Source organism: Microcebus murinus, chromosome 21 (assembly GCF_040939455.1).
Source record: "Microcebus murinus isolate Inina chromosome 21, M.murinus_Inina_mat1.0, whole genome shotgun sequence".
Taxonomy (NCBI): Eukaryota; Metazoa; Chordata; class Mammalia; order Primates; family Cheirogaleidae; genus Microcebus; species Microcebus murinus.
In genome coordinates, this window is record NC_134124.1 from 7,182,302 (window position 1) to 7,200,905 (window position 18,604).

Here is an 18,604-nt window from a genome sequence, read left to right on the forward strand (position 1 = left end):
TCTTCCTATCCATAAGCATGGAATATCTTTTCATTTTTTGTGTGTCCTCTTCAACTTCTTTCATCAGTGTTTCATAATTTTCCTTGTATCTTTCACTTCTTTGGTTAAATTGATTCCTAAGTATTTTACATTCTTTGTAGCTGTTGCAAACGGGATTGCTTTCTTGATTCGTTTTTCAGACTGTTTGCTGTTGGTGTATTTAAATGTTACTGATTTTTGTATGTTGATTTTGTATCCTGCAACTTTACTGAATTTGTTTATCAGTTCTAACAGTTTTTTGTTGCAGTCTTTAGGTTTTTCTAAGTTTAGGATCATGTCATCTGCAAACAAGGCTAATTTGACGTCTTCCTTTCCAATTTGAATGCCTTTTTCTTTTGCCTCAATGCTCTGGCCAAGACTTTCAGTATTATATTGAATAAAAGAGGTAAAAGGGGCATCCTTATCTCATTGCAGGCAGGGGTGGGGAACCTGCAGCCTTGTGATTTCAAGATCATTCTTTTTTAAGCACCAAAGGAGGCAAGAAAATCTTCATCTTTCTCTGCAGCACCCTTTTTAATAAAAAGATTTATTCTGTAGAAATTGGATTCAGGCAAAGGGCCATACTTAGACCTAAAAGGCCACAGGTTCCCCCAACCCTGTGGGCTTTCAATTTTTCCCTGTTCAGTTCCATGTTAGCTGTGGGTTTGTCATACATGACTTTGTTATTTTGAAGCATGTTCCTTCTATACCTAGTTTTTTTTAAGGCTTTTATCATGAAAGGAGGTTGAATTTTAGCAAATGCTTTTTAACCATCTATTGAAATAATCATATGGTTTTTGATCTTGGTTATGTTTATATGATGTATCATACTTACTCATTTGCATATGTTGTACCATCCTTTACATCCTTTATCCAAAGTAATTTTAAAGAATAAGGACAAAATTTTTGTTTTACCTGGTATCAAACTTACAAAAGCTACAATAATTGAAATAATTCATGCAAGTAATTGAAAGATTGATGCAAGGATAAAAAAAGAGAGAGACCATTGGATCAGAATACAAACCAATACAAACAAGGGAACTCAGTATATGATGGAGAAAACATCATACATCACTAGGGAAAAGACAGACTACTCACTACATGGTGCCAGGACAACTAGTTAGCCACATGGTGAAAACTAAAATTAAATCTCTATCTCACAGCATACAAAAATAAATTTAAAAATAAAAACCTGTCAAAACTTTATACTCTTAGAAAATAACATGGAGAATATCTCTGTATCTCAAGAAAGAATTTTTTAAAACAACAGCACAAACTTTTAAGGAAAAGGTTGATAATTCTGAATTTGTAAAAATACTTTAAAATGTCTATATAAGCCATATGAAATGACCATCCACACACCAGAAAATATTTGCTATGCACACAACTGACAAAAGATAGCATTCATATATTTCATTTATGAAAATATATGTAAAATATATATCAGTACCTACATCATATATAACATAAATATCTGCTAAAAATAAAAGATGCAAAGGGAAAAAAATGGGCAAAAGATATGAAGAGGCAATTTAAAAAAGAATCAGCTTTGATAGCTTCATAGAAAACATACAAAAGTGGCCTGGCCCAGTGGTTCACACCTGTAATCCTAGCACTCTGAGAGGCTGAGGCAGGAGGATTGCTTGGGCTCAGTTCAAGACCAGCCTGAGCAAGAAAATGAGACCCCATCTTTGCTAAAAATAGGAAAACCTAGCCAGAGGTGGTGGTGCACACCTGTAGTCCCAGCTACGTGGGAGGCTGAGGCAGGAGGATCACTTGAGCCCAGGAGTTTGAGGTTGCAGGGAGATAAGGATATGCCACTTCACTCTATCTAGCCAGAGCATCAGGATGAGACTCTGTCTCACACACACAAAAAAAAAAGAGGAGGAGGAGGAAAAGACAAAAGAAGACATACAAAGGTATTCAACAACAACAAAAAAGCAAAAATCTCAGAGCAACCTATATAATATGATTCCAATAATGGAGAAAAAAAATACTCAAAGTCTATAGCAATCAGGGGAGAAGAAATCAAAAAGAAGAATAAAATACTGTGTCATACCTATCAAACTGGTAAAAACAAAAAACTTTAATAATACCAAGGGTTGACAAGGATGTGGAGAAATAGAAACTGTCAAATAAGGTAAATGTTTATTTTCACGAACAATCACTTTGGAAAACAATTTGGCATTATGTAGTGGTATTGAAAATATGCATAGCATATGACCTAGCAATTCTACTTTTAGGCATATGCCCTAGAGAAATAGTTACACATCTACCCAAGAAGTCATGCACAAGGATACTCATTGCAACGTTGTGTGTAATAGCAAAAAACTGGCAGCAACCTGAATGTCCATTAATAAGTGAATAAATAAAGTATATTCAAACAATGGGATGCTAAACAGAAGCAGTACACAGAGCTACATTAACATGGCAAATTACTCAATTTCTATGTATAGTGTGTGTATACAATGAATACAGATACATGTGATAAACTACAAAAAAACAGATATTACACACACCTAATTCAGAACAGTGGTTACCACTGGGGGAAAAGAAAGGGATACAAAATTAGGAAGAAATATGAAAAGGTCATCAACTATATCAAATATTTTATTTCATTAAAAAATCTAAAGCAAAACTAGCAAATTTTAGTAATTAAATTTGGGTAGTGAGTTCAAGATTTTCTGAACTCCTCTTCATGTTTAAAATGTTTCATATTTTTGAAATAATATGAAGAACCCTTATATATACTCTTATTGCAGAAAAGGCTTTACTAAGTATGTCATAAAAACCAGAAATCACAAAATAGATTATAAACGTTCTCTAAATAAACCCTTTAATATTCCATACAGAAAAGTATCATAAATAAGGTTGAAAGAGAAATACAAACTGGAATTTTGTAGAACTGGAAAAAATATTTGAAACACAAAAGATTAATCCCTAAAACATAAAGAGCAATGCCTTAGGGCACAAATTGCTCCACAAGCTAATCCAATTTACTTCTGCTCCTTTGAAGAGATAGTTTCTGAGGTCCCTATTTGATATATGTTCTTATCCTAGGAGAGCTCATCCCAACTGGCTTATTCCCTGGTTCCCTCTAGCAAACTACCCTTGCCTACAGTGTATGCAGAACATCTAAGTCCATGCATGTCTTCCCAGTTTCTTTTCACCACAATCTCCTCTGTTCTTGAAAGTGTCTTTAGGTATGAACTTCTGCACCCTCTGTTGCAAATAAAGTCAGTTCTTTTGGGAAGAGATTAGGAGCTATATGTTTTATGGACTGCATCCTCCCAGGCAACACCTCTGAGCTAGGACTCTGGAGCTGGGAGTGAAAACCCCATTGTAGGAGTTGAGTGCTCAGTGGTTGGGGGACAGCAGCCTGAGGTCCTCTCAGCTTTTCTCTCCTGGCCTGGAACCACCACCTCAGGAGCCAGGGAGAAGACAATTAGGGCCCCGTATTCTCAGCATGCCACACCCTACGTAGAGCCTCCATTCTACAGTTGGGGGATGGGCTGAAGAAGGGACATAGCCAGCCCCCCCACACACACACACACACTCTCTCTCTCAAACGCATTCACCTGGGACTTAGCCTCAGCAACAGGTAGCTCTGGGCAGGATGAGGAATGCTAACATTCTGCTCCTCTGGGAAGAAAGCTTTCCAACTAAGAGATGGAGAGAGAAGGAGTCCTGTGTTCTCAGCTTGGGCCGTTTGGAGTGGAGTCTCCACCCCACTAAGCTGGAAATGGGGAGGGAGCCATCTTACGTCAAATAACAGATTATCACCTTTCATACCAAATTTCATAGATTTCCTTGAAAATATGTTTATTATTTACTGGTTGCCCATAGAACTATTTCCAGAGACTTTTTAAAAAATAATTTTTACCAGCTTCACTAGGGAGTCGGTCAGCAAATCTCACACTGTCATGTCAGAAGTCAATCTCACATGTATCATTTAAATGTTTTATGACAAGTATATTCTCTACAAATCCAATAAGGGTATTACAAGTAAAAGCAGAGAATGAGAGAACCAAAGCCTGACAGGAGGCAAAAAAGTATGAAATTTTGAAACAGTAAGAGAAGCCCATGCTTGCTGGCTGTCTCCCCACCAGTCTCTGTAGTTCTACTCTTCTCTTTGCTCAAAAAGATGAATTATAGTCTTTCCAATAACCTCAGCCAATAAACAAGCACTTAATGAGAAACCTGGCAGACTTGAAGTCCCTCCAACTTTGGGAGCACAGCGAATTCTTCCGGAATCCAGATGTCTACAGGGATGCAGATGGAAACAAGAAAGAAATGTCATAGACAATGGAACTATGGAAACTACTGTCTAGAACTGATGGAAATGACAATGGAGCCTAGTTCTCAGACAAAGCAAGCAGGCTAAGAACACTAGGAGCATTGTTTTCCCTCTTTTTGCCACTCCTGGTACTTTGTAGCTAATCTATCTTTTCTCTATCTATTTTGATAACCCTATCTTTCTATGGTTTCACTATGTCACTAGAAATGGATTTCTTCTTAATCATTGTGTTTGAGATTCAGCGGATTTCCTAAATCAGAATTCATGTCATTCATCAATTTTAGAAAAGTATCAGCCAAACCTCTTTAAATATAGCCTAAACCACATTCTCTTTGTCCTTCTGAAACTCATGTGTGACCTTTACATTCTCATCTTCACATCTCTTAACCTGTTTTTCATTTTTCTATTTCTGTCTCTCTATGCTACACTGTAGGTATTTTCTTCAATTTTATATTCCAGTTCACTTAATAACTCTTCAGCTGTGTCTGACCAGTTGTTTACCTTGTCTACTGAATACCTAACTGGAAATATTAAATTTTCCACTTCATGAAGTTCTACTTGTGAATCAACTTAAGTGTCCATCGAATGGATAAAGAAAATGTGGCATATATACATAATGGAGTACTATTCAGCCATAAAAATAAGGAAAACTTGTCATTCACAATATGGATGAGCCTGGAGGACATTATGTTAAGTGAAATAAGGTGGGCAGAGAAAGACAAATGTTGCATGATCTCACTCATATGTGGAATATAAAAAAGTTGATCTCATAATAGCACAGAGTAGAATGGTGGTTTCCAGGGGTCAGGATGGTTGGGAGGTAGGGAGGAGTATTGCGGAGATGCTGATTAAAGGACACAAAATTTCAGTTAGGAAAAATAATTTCAAGAGATCTATCACACAATATGGTGACTATAGTTAATAACAATATATTGCATACATAATTCAAAACAACATATTGGATACATACTTCAAAACATCATGCTGTACATGATATATACAATTTTATCTGCTAATTAAAAATAATAAATTTAACAAGAAGTCCTGGCCAGGCGTGGTAGCTCACACTTGTAATTTCAGCTGAGGCTGAGGCAAAAGGATTGCTTGAGCCCAGGAGTTTGAGACCAACCTTGGCAACAGAGCAAGACTCTGCCTCAAAAAAAAAAAACCAAAAAACAAGGCCGGGCACAGTGGCTCATACTTGTAATCCTAGTACTCTGGGAGGCCCAGGCGGGTGGATTGCTCGAGGTCAGGAGTTCGAAACCAGCCTGAGCAAGAGCAAGACCCCATCTCTACTAAAAATAGAAAGAAATTAATTGGCCAACTAATATACATAGAAAAAATTAGCCGGGCATGGTGGTGCATGCCTGTAGTCCCAGCCACTCGGGAGGCTAAGGCAGCAGGATTGCTTGAGCCCAGGAGTTTGAGGTTGCTGTGAGCTAGGCTGATGCCACAGCACTCGCTCTAGCCTGGGCAACAAAGCGAGACTGTCTCAAAAAAAAAAAAGTTCTATTTGCATCTTTTTCAAACCTGTCTGGTCACTGTCACTTTTGATAGTCTATTGTTCTTTCCCCAAACTTTTGATAAAAATCTTATTTCTTTAAACACATTAAAATAGTTATTTTATATTCTATACCCTTAGAATTTTACTACATGTAGTTTTGAAGGTCTGCTTATGTTGTTTCTGTTGCCTTTCACTAAGGTATATTACCTTATTATATGTGTGCTTTGTGATATTTTGATTGTGACCTCATGATCACTGGAAGTTTTTTGTTTGTGGCTGTGCGTTGAGGCCTGGATTTAAGTTTCTCCAAAGAGGATTTGTTTATGCTTCTACCAGTAACCTGGAAAGACTGCCAATTTAGAAATGCTTTGTCCAACAACTTTTTCTCAAGGAAATCTTCATCCATATACTAAAGTAGAGAGAATGGTATAATATTCCTCCATGGAGCCTTCACTTGGCTTTAAATATTACGAATTCATGGCCAGTCCTATCTCATCTATACTCCGAGCAACCCAATCACCTCCTCCAGGTAAGTATAAAAAAACTCAGATATCCTATCATTTACCTATAAATGTTTCAGCATATTGCTGAAAAATGGCTCTTTAAAAAAAAATCTTTTCACATTAAAAACTTTCAATACTATCCTTGTTATCAAATATCAAGTTATTATTTAAATGTTCCCAATTATCTCTGGTTTTCTTTTTTTCTTTATAGGTTGTTGATTTGGTCAAGATATAATACATTGTAATTGGTTGATACTCATCTTAAGCATATTTAAATTTATAAATTTCATTCCACCTCTCTACTTTTTTCTTACAGCTTATTTGATGAAAAATGCAGCAGTTTGTCCTACAGTCCCACAGCCTTTGTTGATTGCAAATGCATTATATTAACATGTCCCCTATCCCCAATATTTCCTTTAAAAAGTGAGATCTAGAAGTTTGATCAAATTCAGAAATTTAATTTTCTACTAAGACTATGTCATATGTGGTGGTATGTTTTTTTCAGGAAGCATATTAGACTCAGTTTTCCTAGCAAAGAAACTCTAAGATTTGCAGGCATTTTTCTCCCTTCAACCCAAGGCCAAATTACCTTAATAACTCCTCTTTTTTTCTTTTTTAGACAAGGTCTTATGTCACCCAGGCTACAGTGCAGTGGCATCATCACAGCTCACAGCAACCTCATCCTAGGCTCAATCGATCCTCCTGCCTCAGTCTCCTGGGTAGCTGGGACTAAAGGTACACACCACCACACTTGGCTAAGTTTTCTATTTTTTGTAGAGATGGAGACTCACTCTTGCTCAGGCTGATCCCAAACTCCTGACCTCAAGCAATCCTTCCACCTCCGCCTCCCAAAGTTGTGAGCAACTATGATTATAGTCATGAGCCACTGTGCCCTGTCCATTATTTACTCTAGATGTCCTAAGTACTGGCTCCGCACCTCCCTAACTGCTCCTAGTGTACAGGTGTGCACACACCTACCACACATGTGCGTGCACACACAGTGATGGATGAGCTTGTTCTTTGTCAAGAAAGCATTCCACGGATAGTGAATCACAGAGTCCCAGGGCTGGGGATGTTACCTAGAGGTCATTCCTTCTAGTTTTCTGCTGGTGGATAAGAATACTGCTCAGTCAGTCCAGATGTGTGAGTGTTCAGGAGGATTAGGCAGACAACTGAACCTAAGTCAGAAAACCTACTATCAAGTCTAGTCTCTACCATTTCCTCTCCATTTGCCCATGAGCAAACTTTCTAAGCTTCACCATTTTCATTTGTTAACTGAGAACATAGGTGTCCTATATATTCACAAAGTTGAATATCAAATAATATACATCTTATGAAAATGGTTTTAAAGCACCTATCAATAATAAGGTGGTATCAATGTCATCATCACCTTCATCATGATGGTCCTTTATGAGTTTTCACTATATGAAAATTCTTATTGCTTTTCTTTCTACAATACAAACCTTTGTCCTCCTCATTTTCTCTTCTGTTAAGATGCTTATGTTCTACCACATATCTCTTGGTGTTAATCTTGCTGCCTCATGGGAGTGTTTAATTGCTTACCTGGGTTAATTGCTTAATAAGGCTTCTACACACATTTCTGTGGATGAAGAGATCTCTTCCCTGGTGTTAAACATGAAGCAATTATTCCAAAATCAAGAAGAGAAAGCTTCCAAAAATGCAACTGACATGGCTACTAGATGTTACATGGCCAATAAAGTTTGTTCCTTTTATTTAAATATTGTCCACACTGGTTTATGGGTCACATACTCATTTTCTGCTGTTTGCTACCCACGTATAAGGCAGGTCAAGCTCTTGCATAAGAAGATGTGCAGGAATAAAGGTGCTGATGCTTTTAGCAACTTCATCTTTTCATGTTTTCTTCCTCTCAAACCTTTCTCCTCCTCCAAGTAAGTTATTTTCACTGGCCTTTCTATGACCTGATTTCATCCTATGATGGCACCTGTGAGTGTCTGTCTGCAGTATGACCTACCAGGAGTCTCTGGAGTCCCAGCCAAGTCATTTGTGCTACTGTATAAGGGAAGTCTCAGAAAGGCCTTGCGAATTTCTGGCGCCACACAGTTTTCTGTAATCTTGTTTTGGTTTTACTTCTCAGAAAACTGGCTGCCTGCTTTTGTTTTCCTCTTATCTTCCTATATATAGCCTTTACCTTTTAAGTAACCGGAGTTAAATGATCAAGAAACTGACGTGCCTGCCCCAAGTAGCACCGGCTTTGCTGTTCTCATGTCCCTGCCTCAGTTACTTTGGGTGTCCTACATCCATCTTTAATAACCCATATTCGCATCAGCACATGTATGAATTATTATGTAATTACACAGCCTTATAAGCATTCATGTATGCAGGGCTTTTGCTGGAACTATCCACAGTTTGCAGGATGTTGTGGAACTGAGCCCAGTACAAAAAGGAGTATACACGTGCCATCAGTCATGGTGAGATTATTAAGATAGATCCCTGAAACAGGATTCTGTTCTGTCCTCTTTTCTTGGCATCTTCCTTGGAACCTCTTTGGCAGATATGGGGTTACATACATCCCTTTATAAAATGAAGGTGCCCCCACAACGTGTTGCTTTGGTGGCTCTCTAGTTTCCTCAGCTGTGCTCTTCCCACTAAGGTTTTATCTTCCCACTAATGTTTTAGCTTTTAACCATTTGGCCAGAGTCATACTGTCATGTCCCGTCTCCATCTGCTAGCCTCCAGTTTTCAGGTTTCTTTCCTGCTGCTCTCAAAGAATTTCAGAGTTCCTCTGCCTCTTTCCCCCTCTTTCCTAATGGCTTTTGTGAGCTTGCTGGAGACCAACATTCACAAATCCACTGACCTTTGTTTTCACTTCTGTCACTAACTAGATATTTTGAAACTCATTTTCCATCTTTTCCAACATCTCATATTCTCTGACCACCTCCATTATATCTTCACATCTTCATGTCTCCCGTTGAACATTCTTGTTGTCCTTATGGTGACTCCAGCCTCTGCCTGTCTTCCTGTTTTCTCCATCACCATCAGTGTTCTTCACTCTTTTCTCTCTAGGCTTCTTCCCCTTTGCCCAAAGATTTACTCAGTTTACCTATCCACTGATCCTGTTCCACCACCAACTTGTTCATCACCTCCAACCTGCCAACCTGTATTTTCCTTCCCTTTATTTCCAAATTTTTTAAAAGAGTACACAAAAAGGAACACAAAGGAGTGTATGTAAGTATTACATTAAGGTACTCAGAACCACTATTCCTACAGTCTTGTTTCTGTCCCTATCATCTTGGCAATTTTTCAAGAGTACTCTGGCATCACTGATATTTGTGCAGTAGTCAACGTTAGCCATGACTTTCCCTTAGAAACTTTACTTCTTGTCTGTCATGTCATTACAGTCCTTGGGTTTGGGGAAATCTGTAATTAATCAACCCCTCTCTTTCTCCTTTTATGGCAACATCAACTTCTTACTATCCTCTAATGGTAGCTATTCACCCAGATTTTTCCAGCCTTGTTCCTCTTTTCTCTCTTCATTTTCTCCCCTAATGGTTTTATCTATTCCTGTGGTTTCAAATCCAGCCTCACTGTGGATGACTCCAGTGTCTACATTTAAGTCCAGCCTTTCTCCTACGTCTCCACCCTATATTTCCACCATATTGTCTGATTACATCTCAAACTCAAGGAGAACAAAGAGGAACTCATTATTTTCTCTCTACATTTTTCCTCCCACATTCTCTTTTTATCTGTTGTTGGCACTTTGATTATTGTAGTTACCCAAATGTTTGAGTGATATTTGAGTTTCATTTCTCCCTTCATTTTCTCACTAACTGGATGACAAGTCCTGAGGATTTTTATTTCTACTACTGTTGTCCACTAAACAACCATTGCTCCTTTTTCATCTACTTTAAGGAACTCTCAATATTGTCAGGGCAGCACCATATTCAGGCAAGGAGTTCCCTTCCTAACTCGAGGAAATTAGCCACAAATAGTCTAAGCCCAAAATGGTAATCCCATTCTCTGTGGATGTGGACTGATGTAGAGATGGGCATGTGATCCGGTTCTGACCAATGAGACAAAGAGATGTTTGCTAGGAAGCTTATGGGAAGCATTTTGCACTTATAAAAAGAAAGACAGTAAAGAGACCCCTCCCACTTCTTCCTGCCCTGATTGCAGTTGTCCTGGAGCTGCTGCAGCTGCCTATGACCAGTGACGCAATATGCACGGGACAAAAAGTGGAGAGGAAAGACAAAAGAAGCCGGGTCCTTTATGGTGTAGTTTAGCCACTATAGTGATTTTGGAGCCACCTACTTCCAGACTTTTCCTCTGAGAGGTAATTAAGTGTCTTCATTTTTCTAAAACCTGTGTTAGTCATTAATCTGTTATTTGCAACTGAACATATATTCATTTTGATAAAACTCCCAAAATCCCTTTCAGATCTTTAGAATTTTAAAAAATTCCTCTTGATTCTTAAAGTACTCTTCTCAATTTGCAGTCATTTATTTGTTTGACTACCTGTTTACTGATAATATCCCTTATTAGACAGTACCAGGGAAACAGGATCCCTTTTCTTTTTCTTTTTAAGAAGGCAAGATTCTCACTCTGTTGCCCAAACTACAGTGCGGTGACATGATTATAGCTCACTGCAGCCTCGAACTCCCGGGCTCAAGTGATCCTCCTGCCTCAGCCTCCCAAGTAGCTGGGACTATAGGCACAAGCCATTATGCCTGGCTAATTTTTAAAATTTTTGTAAGACTGGGTCTATGTTGCCCAGGCTGGTCCTGAACTCCTGGCCTCAAGTGATCCTCTTGCCTCAGCCTCTCAAAGTGCTGAGATTATAGTCATGAGCCATCATGCCTAGGCCCTTTTCTATCTAATCTTGCTGTCTCCCTAATATATAGCATAGGATCTCACATTGAGTGGATGCTTAGGAAATAATTATTGAATGAATAAATGAATAAACAAAGGAAAAAACTGATACCTAGGAAATGAATTATTTTTCAGATAACATATGGAGGCTGAGTGGAGAGTGTTATTTTTTTTTTTTTTGAGTCAACGTTAGTGAGAAGAGAGTGTTATTTTTATTATTAATAATATAACAGTAGATGATTCAGATATTGCACTTGACCCTTTAAAATCTAAGGCCAAGGAAATGAGTGTGTAGCCCCATTGGCTGAAGGCCCAGAAAATAGAAGGTTAGAGACTGGGATGAGGTTAGACATTAGAGATGCCAGCATCTGAATAAAAGTTCAAATGTGACCCTAAGACTAGTCTAGGGTCAACCTCTTGTCTCTAGTAGCTAATTTTTCCATACTCCTACAGTGACAATGTTCAAACCATTTTTATCTGATAAACTGATTAGCATATTAACCAAGATTAGCCCAGGCAACTGGATAGCCATACTCTCTTAAACTGTATTCAAAGTCTGATTACTTTTTTCAAATGGCAATTAGTGACAAATGGAAACTGAACTCTAAGCCTGACCAGCTACTCTGAGTACTGCAGAAACCAAGCCTTCGTTCTGGGGAGGGAGGCACCACTTTGCTTAATGAACTTGTCCCTTTAGCGTGTCTTCTGAATTTATCTCTGTGATGTGCCCCTGCCTCCTCCACATCCCCCATGTGGCTGCCTTCAGATTTTTTCATTATTAACTTCTTCTTTCTTAATTTCTTCCTTGCATAACCCCAGCCCACAAGGTTCTTTCCTTTAACTTCAATTTCATTAGCATTTACTGTCTGTACTTCTAAACTGATTCTTTGATACATCTACTTCTCTATGTAAGCCAGTTCTTTAATTGATTTCCCCAATAAAATTAAAAGCTGCTTGAGCATGGGAACTGGTGTACCCAAGTCTGTGGGATGCACAGAACCTTACAGAGGGTAAATTTCATGTGGCTGCTTAGAGCATAAATGGTTTAAAACAAAAATTGAAATCATCAAAAATTGGTGGGAGAAAGGCAGGCAGTAAAAGCAAGGAGGCTTTCTAAATTTTCTATACTTCCATTTTGTTTGATTTTTTTGTCTTCCAGTAAGTATGTATTATTTTTGTAATTAAAATTTAAACACTAAGTAGCAAAACAAAGCAAACAAAACTGGGAGACGTCTGTATCTATCAAATGGCACTTTACATTTCCAAGGAAACATTCTTGGTTCAAAATACCTGAAGATGCTGGGATAAATATTTAAACATTTAAACATTTCAGCAGACAAGAAACTGTAGGGCCAATGCTTTGTGTAACTGCAGGGGAAATTAATAATGTCACATTCTTTATGTGGTAGCCCTGAAAGAAACTAAGAGAAATTCTAAAGTCAAATGTAACAGAAAGCTCAAATTCTAAGAGGTATGGAATACTGAAACTGACAGCTGTCTTGGGGACATTTGCAATTCCCTAGCAGCCAGGAGCTCTTGGATTCAACAGGCTTCATAAGTTGGGGAACAGGCAAAAAGCATAGGGCCCATGAAAGAGAGAATTTAAAAAATGAAAATCTTCTAATTCAAGAAAAAATAAAAAGTAAACACTGAATATCAGGCTAAAGCACTGCCTCTCTACATAGAAATATTCTTACCTTGCATCAAGTTCTCCTTTGCATAAAACATTGACATTTTCATAGTGTTTGGGAGCCTGCTGCTGGCTTCCAAAAGCTCTGGCACCGTATCATGCTGTCACTGTAACAGCTCTCCAGTGAGCCATCAAAAACTCAACTATAGCATTTTGAATACAGCAGTTTGCTTGCCACCAAAACACTAAATTGCAATATTTTATATTTTTCTCTATTTAAATTTAGTGATGCTGCATAAAGTCTAACATGGTCTTAAGCTAATACAATCAAAAAAGTCTTAATAACACTACATATTGGCACAGCCTCTGGTGAGTTTGGTCTGCTAAGCAGGCCCAGTGAATGTTGCTCAAGTCATTTAGTTAGTCCCCTCTAACTAGAATGTGACATGAAGATGCTACACAGTTTCCCCCACGAAGAGTATTTCCAGAAGCAATGGCAAGGGATGCGTAGGGTAATTTGCTTGTACTGAATGTACAAAGGAAGTACTTGGGAGTAAGACAAAGATTTCCAAAAATGGTCTGGAGAGAGAGGTTAACAATGTTTGATTTAGTTCTTTTCTGGCTTGAGAAGCAAAAAGTAAGCCTAAGTAAGCTCTCAAGCCTCTAAAGCCTTTGGAGGCTAAGACCTTAGACTTCCCCAGTGCTGAAACCACAGCTACCAATGACAAATTCACAGATTCCCCACCCTTCCAGTAGCTGCACAAAAGGAGATTTCCCTGGGCTTCCAGAAGAGGTGGCTCTGGGAAGCAAGACCAAGGGAGGTGAAGTTGCCCTGGAGGCCAGAGCCTCAACTGTCAATAACAAAGCCACAGGGAACCAGGCCTTGAAGATCAAGTGGTGACAAGGGAAACTGAGGTCTGCAGCACTCTCAACCTCTCTTCCTGTTCCTTATGGAACAACTCTTCCAGCCTTCCCAGCTCTGTCCCTCAATTTACTAAGAAAAGATGCTGAACCCTTTCAGAGCCCAGAGGCCATCAGACTAAGATTCTGATTTAAAAGATAAGCATGAAAAAAAGGCAAAGGAAATGTTTTCAAAACAAAGCATACATTGGTAAATAATGTTTAGCCTTTCTCCTCTAACACCAAGACCCCTGCATCCAAGCAAGGTGACCCCTAATAACTACCATCCATGCCCTTGCAGCAAGAATCAGAATATTTGTTCTTGTTTTAGAAGCACAAATGGTCCTAAGAGCAGATTTTCAAAAATGAGAGGAACTATAGTTCCAATGAAGACATCTTGACCCTTTTAGGATGAGTATAATGATGTGTTGTCGATGTATCTTTCTGCAGCCATTCTTTCAAGATGCTGCCTCCCTACTCCTCTTGCCTGATCAGTCTTCTATCACAAGCCAGACTAACTGAAACTCTAAAGAACTCCCAGCCCTGAGAGTATATGACCTGACTGCCAGCAGATTGGTTGCAGACAACTAGGAGAAGACACATTCCCCCTGAAAGACCCTCTTTGGTCAGATACATCACTGGATGTAGCTTTACTGCCCAAAGGATCAACTCTTAGAGTTTATTCCCCTCTTTCCCTATCTATGGTTGGTCTAACTTTTTATTAGCCTTGAATAAAACATAGAATGTGACCTAAGATGTGTTGTTAAACGCCCGTATTTCAGGGAAACAAAGAGTCACAGATGGTGACAACATGGGTAAAAATTCGTATCTACTTGGAACAAGGGCAGAGTCAAATTCTCACTCTAGTTTCATTGGGATTACACTGAAATGTGGGTAGGAATGTGCACAAGTTCAAGCGTAACCTTCTTCCAAGCAATCCTGGCCAATGGTACGTCCATCCACACTGCTCACCTGGAAAAGGCGGCTCCCAGCACAAATGCAGCATACTCCTTCACCGCGGGCTCTGTGCTGTTTAGCCCGTTGATCACCACTTGAAGACCACCGAAGGAAAGCAGGTCCTGTGCATTGTCCATCTGCAACAAAGGCACTGTTTAGTATAGTACAGCCATCAAGGAAAGAAAAGTTCTTCTTATACTCTTTCTTTTGGCAACTATCCAAAATCAAATTAGAAAGCCAAAAAAAACCAATAATGGCCTTTTTGACTAACTAGGAAAGGGTTTGCAAAAACAAATCAATTTTTTAAATAATCTTAAATTTGAGAACTCCTAATTCATGTAACATGATTTATAAGTACCTGCGTGGGAATCAGTGGAAATGGCACCTAGCTATTGCTTATGCCAAACATGTCCTGGAAAATTCTAATACCGTAATGAGTCACAAAGCTTACTCCTAATGTACAAGCTGTTAACACAAAGAATCTGGCATCATCAGCACCACTAAATGGTGCCATGCTTCCTGTTGATGTCCAACCCCAATGGGGGCAGTGGAGGTAGCAAACATTTTTTTTTTAAAGCTGATTTTTAATTAGAAGCCAGGGACTATAAAAGGAGCCCTGTTGTTAGGGAGTAGCAGGGAGTGCTATAAGAGTGCTAGGAAAAGAATAACAATAGTATCCTTCTCTTCCATTTAGGGTTGACTGCATCTGAAGACATTCATGATAAAAATCTGCATGAAAATCACTCTCCCAAAGGCTTTCGTCTAGGCTGTGCTACTGGCTAGCGGCTATGTATGGAAAAGGTGCAGAACATTTTTATTATCACATAAAGTTCTATTAGACAGCCTTGGTCTAGGCTATCATTTAAGATCCAGCTCCCCAAGTCCAGACTCTCTCTCCTTTATTTTAAAGGGGATCTCATTCCCCAAGCTTCATTAGTATCTGGAACAAAAGGACTCAACTTTCTCTCTCTCTCTCTTTTTTTTTTTTTTTTTTTTTTTTATGAGACAGAGTCTCACTTTGTTGCTCAGGCTAGAGTGAGTGCCATGGCATCAGCCTAGTTCACAGCAACCTCAATCTCGTGGGCTCAAGCGATCCTACTGCCTCAGCCTCTCAAGTAGCTGGGACTACAGGCATGAGCCACCATGTCCGGCTAATTTTTTTTGGTATATATATTTTTAGTTGGTCAATTAATTTCTTTCTATTTATAGTAGAGACGGGGTCTCGCTCTTGCTCAGGCTGGTTTCGAACTCCTGACCTTGAGCAATCTGTCCGACTCGGTCTCCCAGAGTGCTAAGATTACAGGCGTGAGCCACCACGCCCAGCCTCAACTTTCTCAAGAAGGGCGCTGGGTCCTGTTTTCCCCACGTAGTAACTCAGAAGCATCTTTGCTGCTACAAAGGCTGCCTCCTGCCCACATGCTGATCCCACTCCATAATCATCATGAAAACTTAGGGAGCAAGAGCTCAGCAACCATGTGCCTGCTTGCCCACCCTCTTCCTGCAGGGACACGAAGCCATTTCCTACCTGACGGCATCCTTGCCTCTGCACCAGAAGAGAACTCGGACAGAGAAACTGAGTGTGAAGAACAGTATCTGAATCTGCCAATGTTTCTGGGTGGGCCTAACCTGTTTTCACAACTTGAAGGATCATTCGTTTTGATAGATTATCCATGAGAGCAGGGGTTTTGTCTGCCTGTCCACTGCTGTAGCTCCAATGACTGGAATAATGCTGAGCATACGGGTAGGTGCTCAACAAATAATTATTGAACTGATGAATATGAACTTGACCAGAAAAAATGATCCTGAAATAAAACTCCACTGTGAATAAAAAAGGCAATCTGAGGTGTCTGTGCCAACAATATGGAAGGGCCCCTGCTACCACAGACCTGAAGTGATGGCCAAACCAGATCATGAAGCAAGCATGAAGTCTGCTCTGCGCACACACACACACACACACACACACACACACCCAACGGCAGGATCTTTCTGCCCCAATCTGTCCTTGTGAAGAGGAGTGATTACTGGGCCACAGTCCAGTCAACTAAGGAGACCCACAGTTGGGTGCTCTGCTGACATAAGCACCTTCCTTCCTCACATATTCATATCTTAAAATAAGCATTCACTGCCTATCCTGTGATCCTCCTCTTTCTAGGTATTCTGAATGCAAAACCATGGCTCAGAATCCTGTCTTTCCATACCTGGAATGGCTACTCATCAAAGCGAATATGAATTCCTAGCAGAGCAGCTGCCACTCTGTCAGCCCCAAAGCAACAGAGCCCAGAGTCGCAGAGTTTCTGTTCTAGATTCAGTATATCTATATTATTGCAACGATAATTCAGTGTGATATAAATGCTGACATTTATATAAGCACTTCAGCCTTTTCAAGATGTTTTCTCATTTTTTATTTCACTAGCAGTGAAAAAGAAAAGAGTCATTCTGCCCAGTGCACATCACATCTGGGCCCTCCCCCAGTGACACACATGAGAAGGCAGGGCCAGGGCCCAGGTCCACAGCTCCCCATCTGGGTCTGGGGCCAGAACTTTTCTCAGGCTGCCCTCAGGATGGGGTGGGCCAGGCAGAGAGCAGTAAAGGAGGGAGTATATTAGGGAGGGGACAGAAGGGAGCTATGCCAACACTCAGGAGAAAAGGAAATAAGCAGAGCACTGACCAGGCAATGAGAGAACAGGAAACAGAAAGGGAGAAATGGTACATAATTGAGGAGTCATGTGAGAGAAGGCAAATACAGTGCCCCAGGGTAGATGGGGTGTATGGAGGCTGCTCCTTATAAATAACTCACAAACTGTTTTCCATTCACAAGGTTTTGCTCTTCACATATCCTGTTTAATAATTCAAATATAGCTGTGAGGAATCCTTGGGCAGACCCAGTCCAGGTCCTTGAAGCCTGTGGCTCCTCAAACCTCAACTCAGTGAGTCTGGAATGGGAGTGGATGGGGGAAGGTCCTGGCTAAAAGAGTCCTATCTTCCTTGAAGCTAGCACTGCATCACCCTAACTCCTCATCATAGCTGGAACTCCAGGCTGAGTTATGTCTTATTTAATCCCCCAGTGAAATCACAGCTTAACACATCTGCACCGCAGCCCGATGGACCAACCTGAACCAAGAACCTTACTCTTCCAAACAAAACACCACTGTCTCTCCAGAGAGTGCCAAAAAGAAAATGAAAAGAAAAGAAGGTACCAATAACCCAGAACATCTATGCCTGCTGCCAACAGACGAGTATGGCTTCTACCCAGAGACCAGTTGCTGGGATGACCTCAGGCTGAGACTGGTGATGTGCAAGAAACTGTTTACCCCACCCAGTGACCTGTGAAAGCAAAAGGGATGTCACCCTAGAGATTGCACAGCAAGGTGACCAGAGGACCTGCAAGGGAAAAAAAAAAAACTTTGTTGGGGCACTGCTACCTCAAGTGTACCTTCTGTACACTCACTGCCTTCTAGGTTTGATAAGCTCTCCAGTCATGTTGGTATTGCATGTGCAACCAGACTAAGGGCCTACAGAAACCTGATACTTGAAGATCAATCCAAGTTTGTTAAATAAGAAAAAATAAAGCTGTCAACATCAGAGCAGGATTGAGCTGGCCAGTAACCCCTAGGATCCTTAATCCTTTAAATATCTCTAAAGGAAAAGCTGTTAGAGTTTTTGTTTTTTACTCTGGAGAGCAAAACTGGAAACAGGAACAAGAACCCAGGTTCACTTTTTTCTCTAAGAGGATCACAGTCCTGCTATTTGAGGCCTGATCAAGAGTTATGAGCAGAGAAAGAAGATGAAGAGGCTGCCCCATAATTCCTGCAGATACACTGCACACTCATCCTCTTTCTCCACAGAAGCTGGCAAAATCCTAAAGAAAGAATGAATGTCTTTTAGCGCAGTTTATAGAGAACAAGGACACTGTCGTGCATGGGAGGACACTGAGCATTTATGTCTTG

The 18,604-nt window shown here is 40.0% G+C and overlaps 1 protein-coding gene across 3 annotated transcripts in view; it reads right to left on the reverse strand.

Moving 5' to 3' along the window:
* SIL1 (SIL1 nucleotide exchange factor) overlaps positions 1 to 18,604 on the reverse strand; it is a 217,325-nt gene that overhangs the window by 52,889 nt on the left and 145,832 nt on the right. For all 3 annotated transcript variants that reach the window (XM_075996096.1, XM_012748804.3, XM_012748803.2), the window contains one exon: positions 14,673 to 14,794. In XM_075996096.1, coding sequence (XP_075852211.1) covers positions 14,673 to 14,794 — 122 coding nt within the window. The remainder of the gene's footprint in view (positions 1 to 14,672; positions 14,795 to 18,604) is intronic.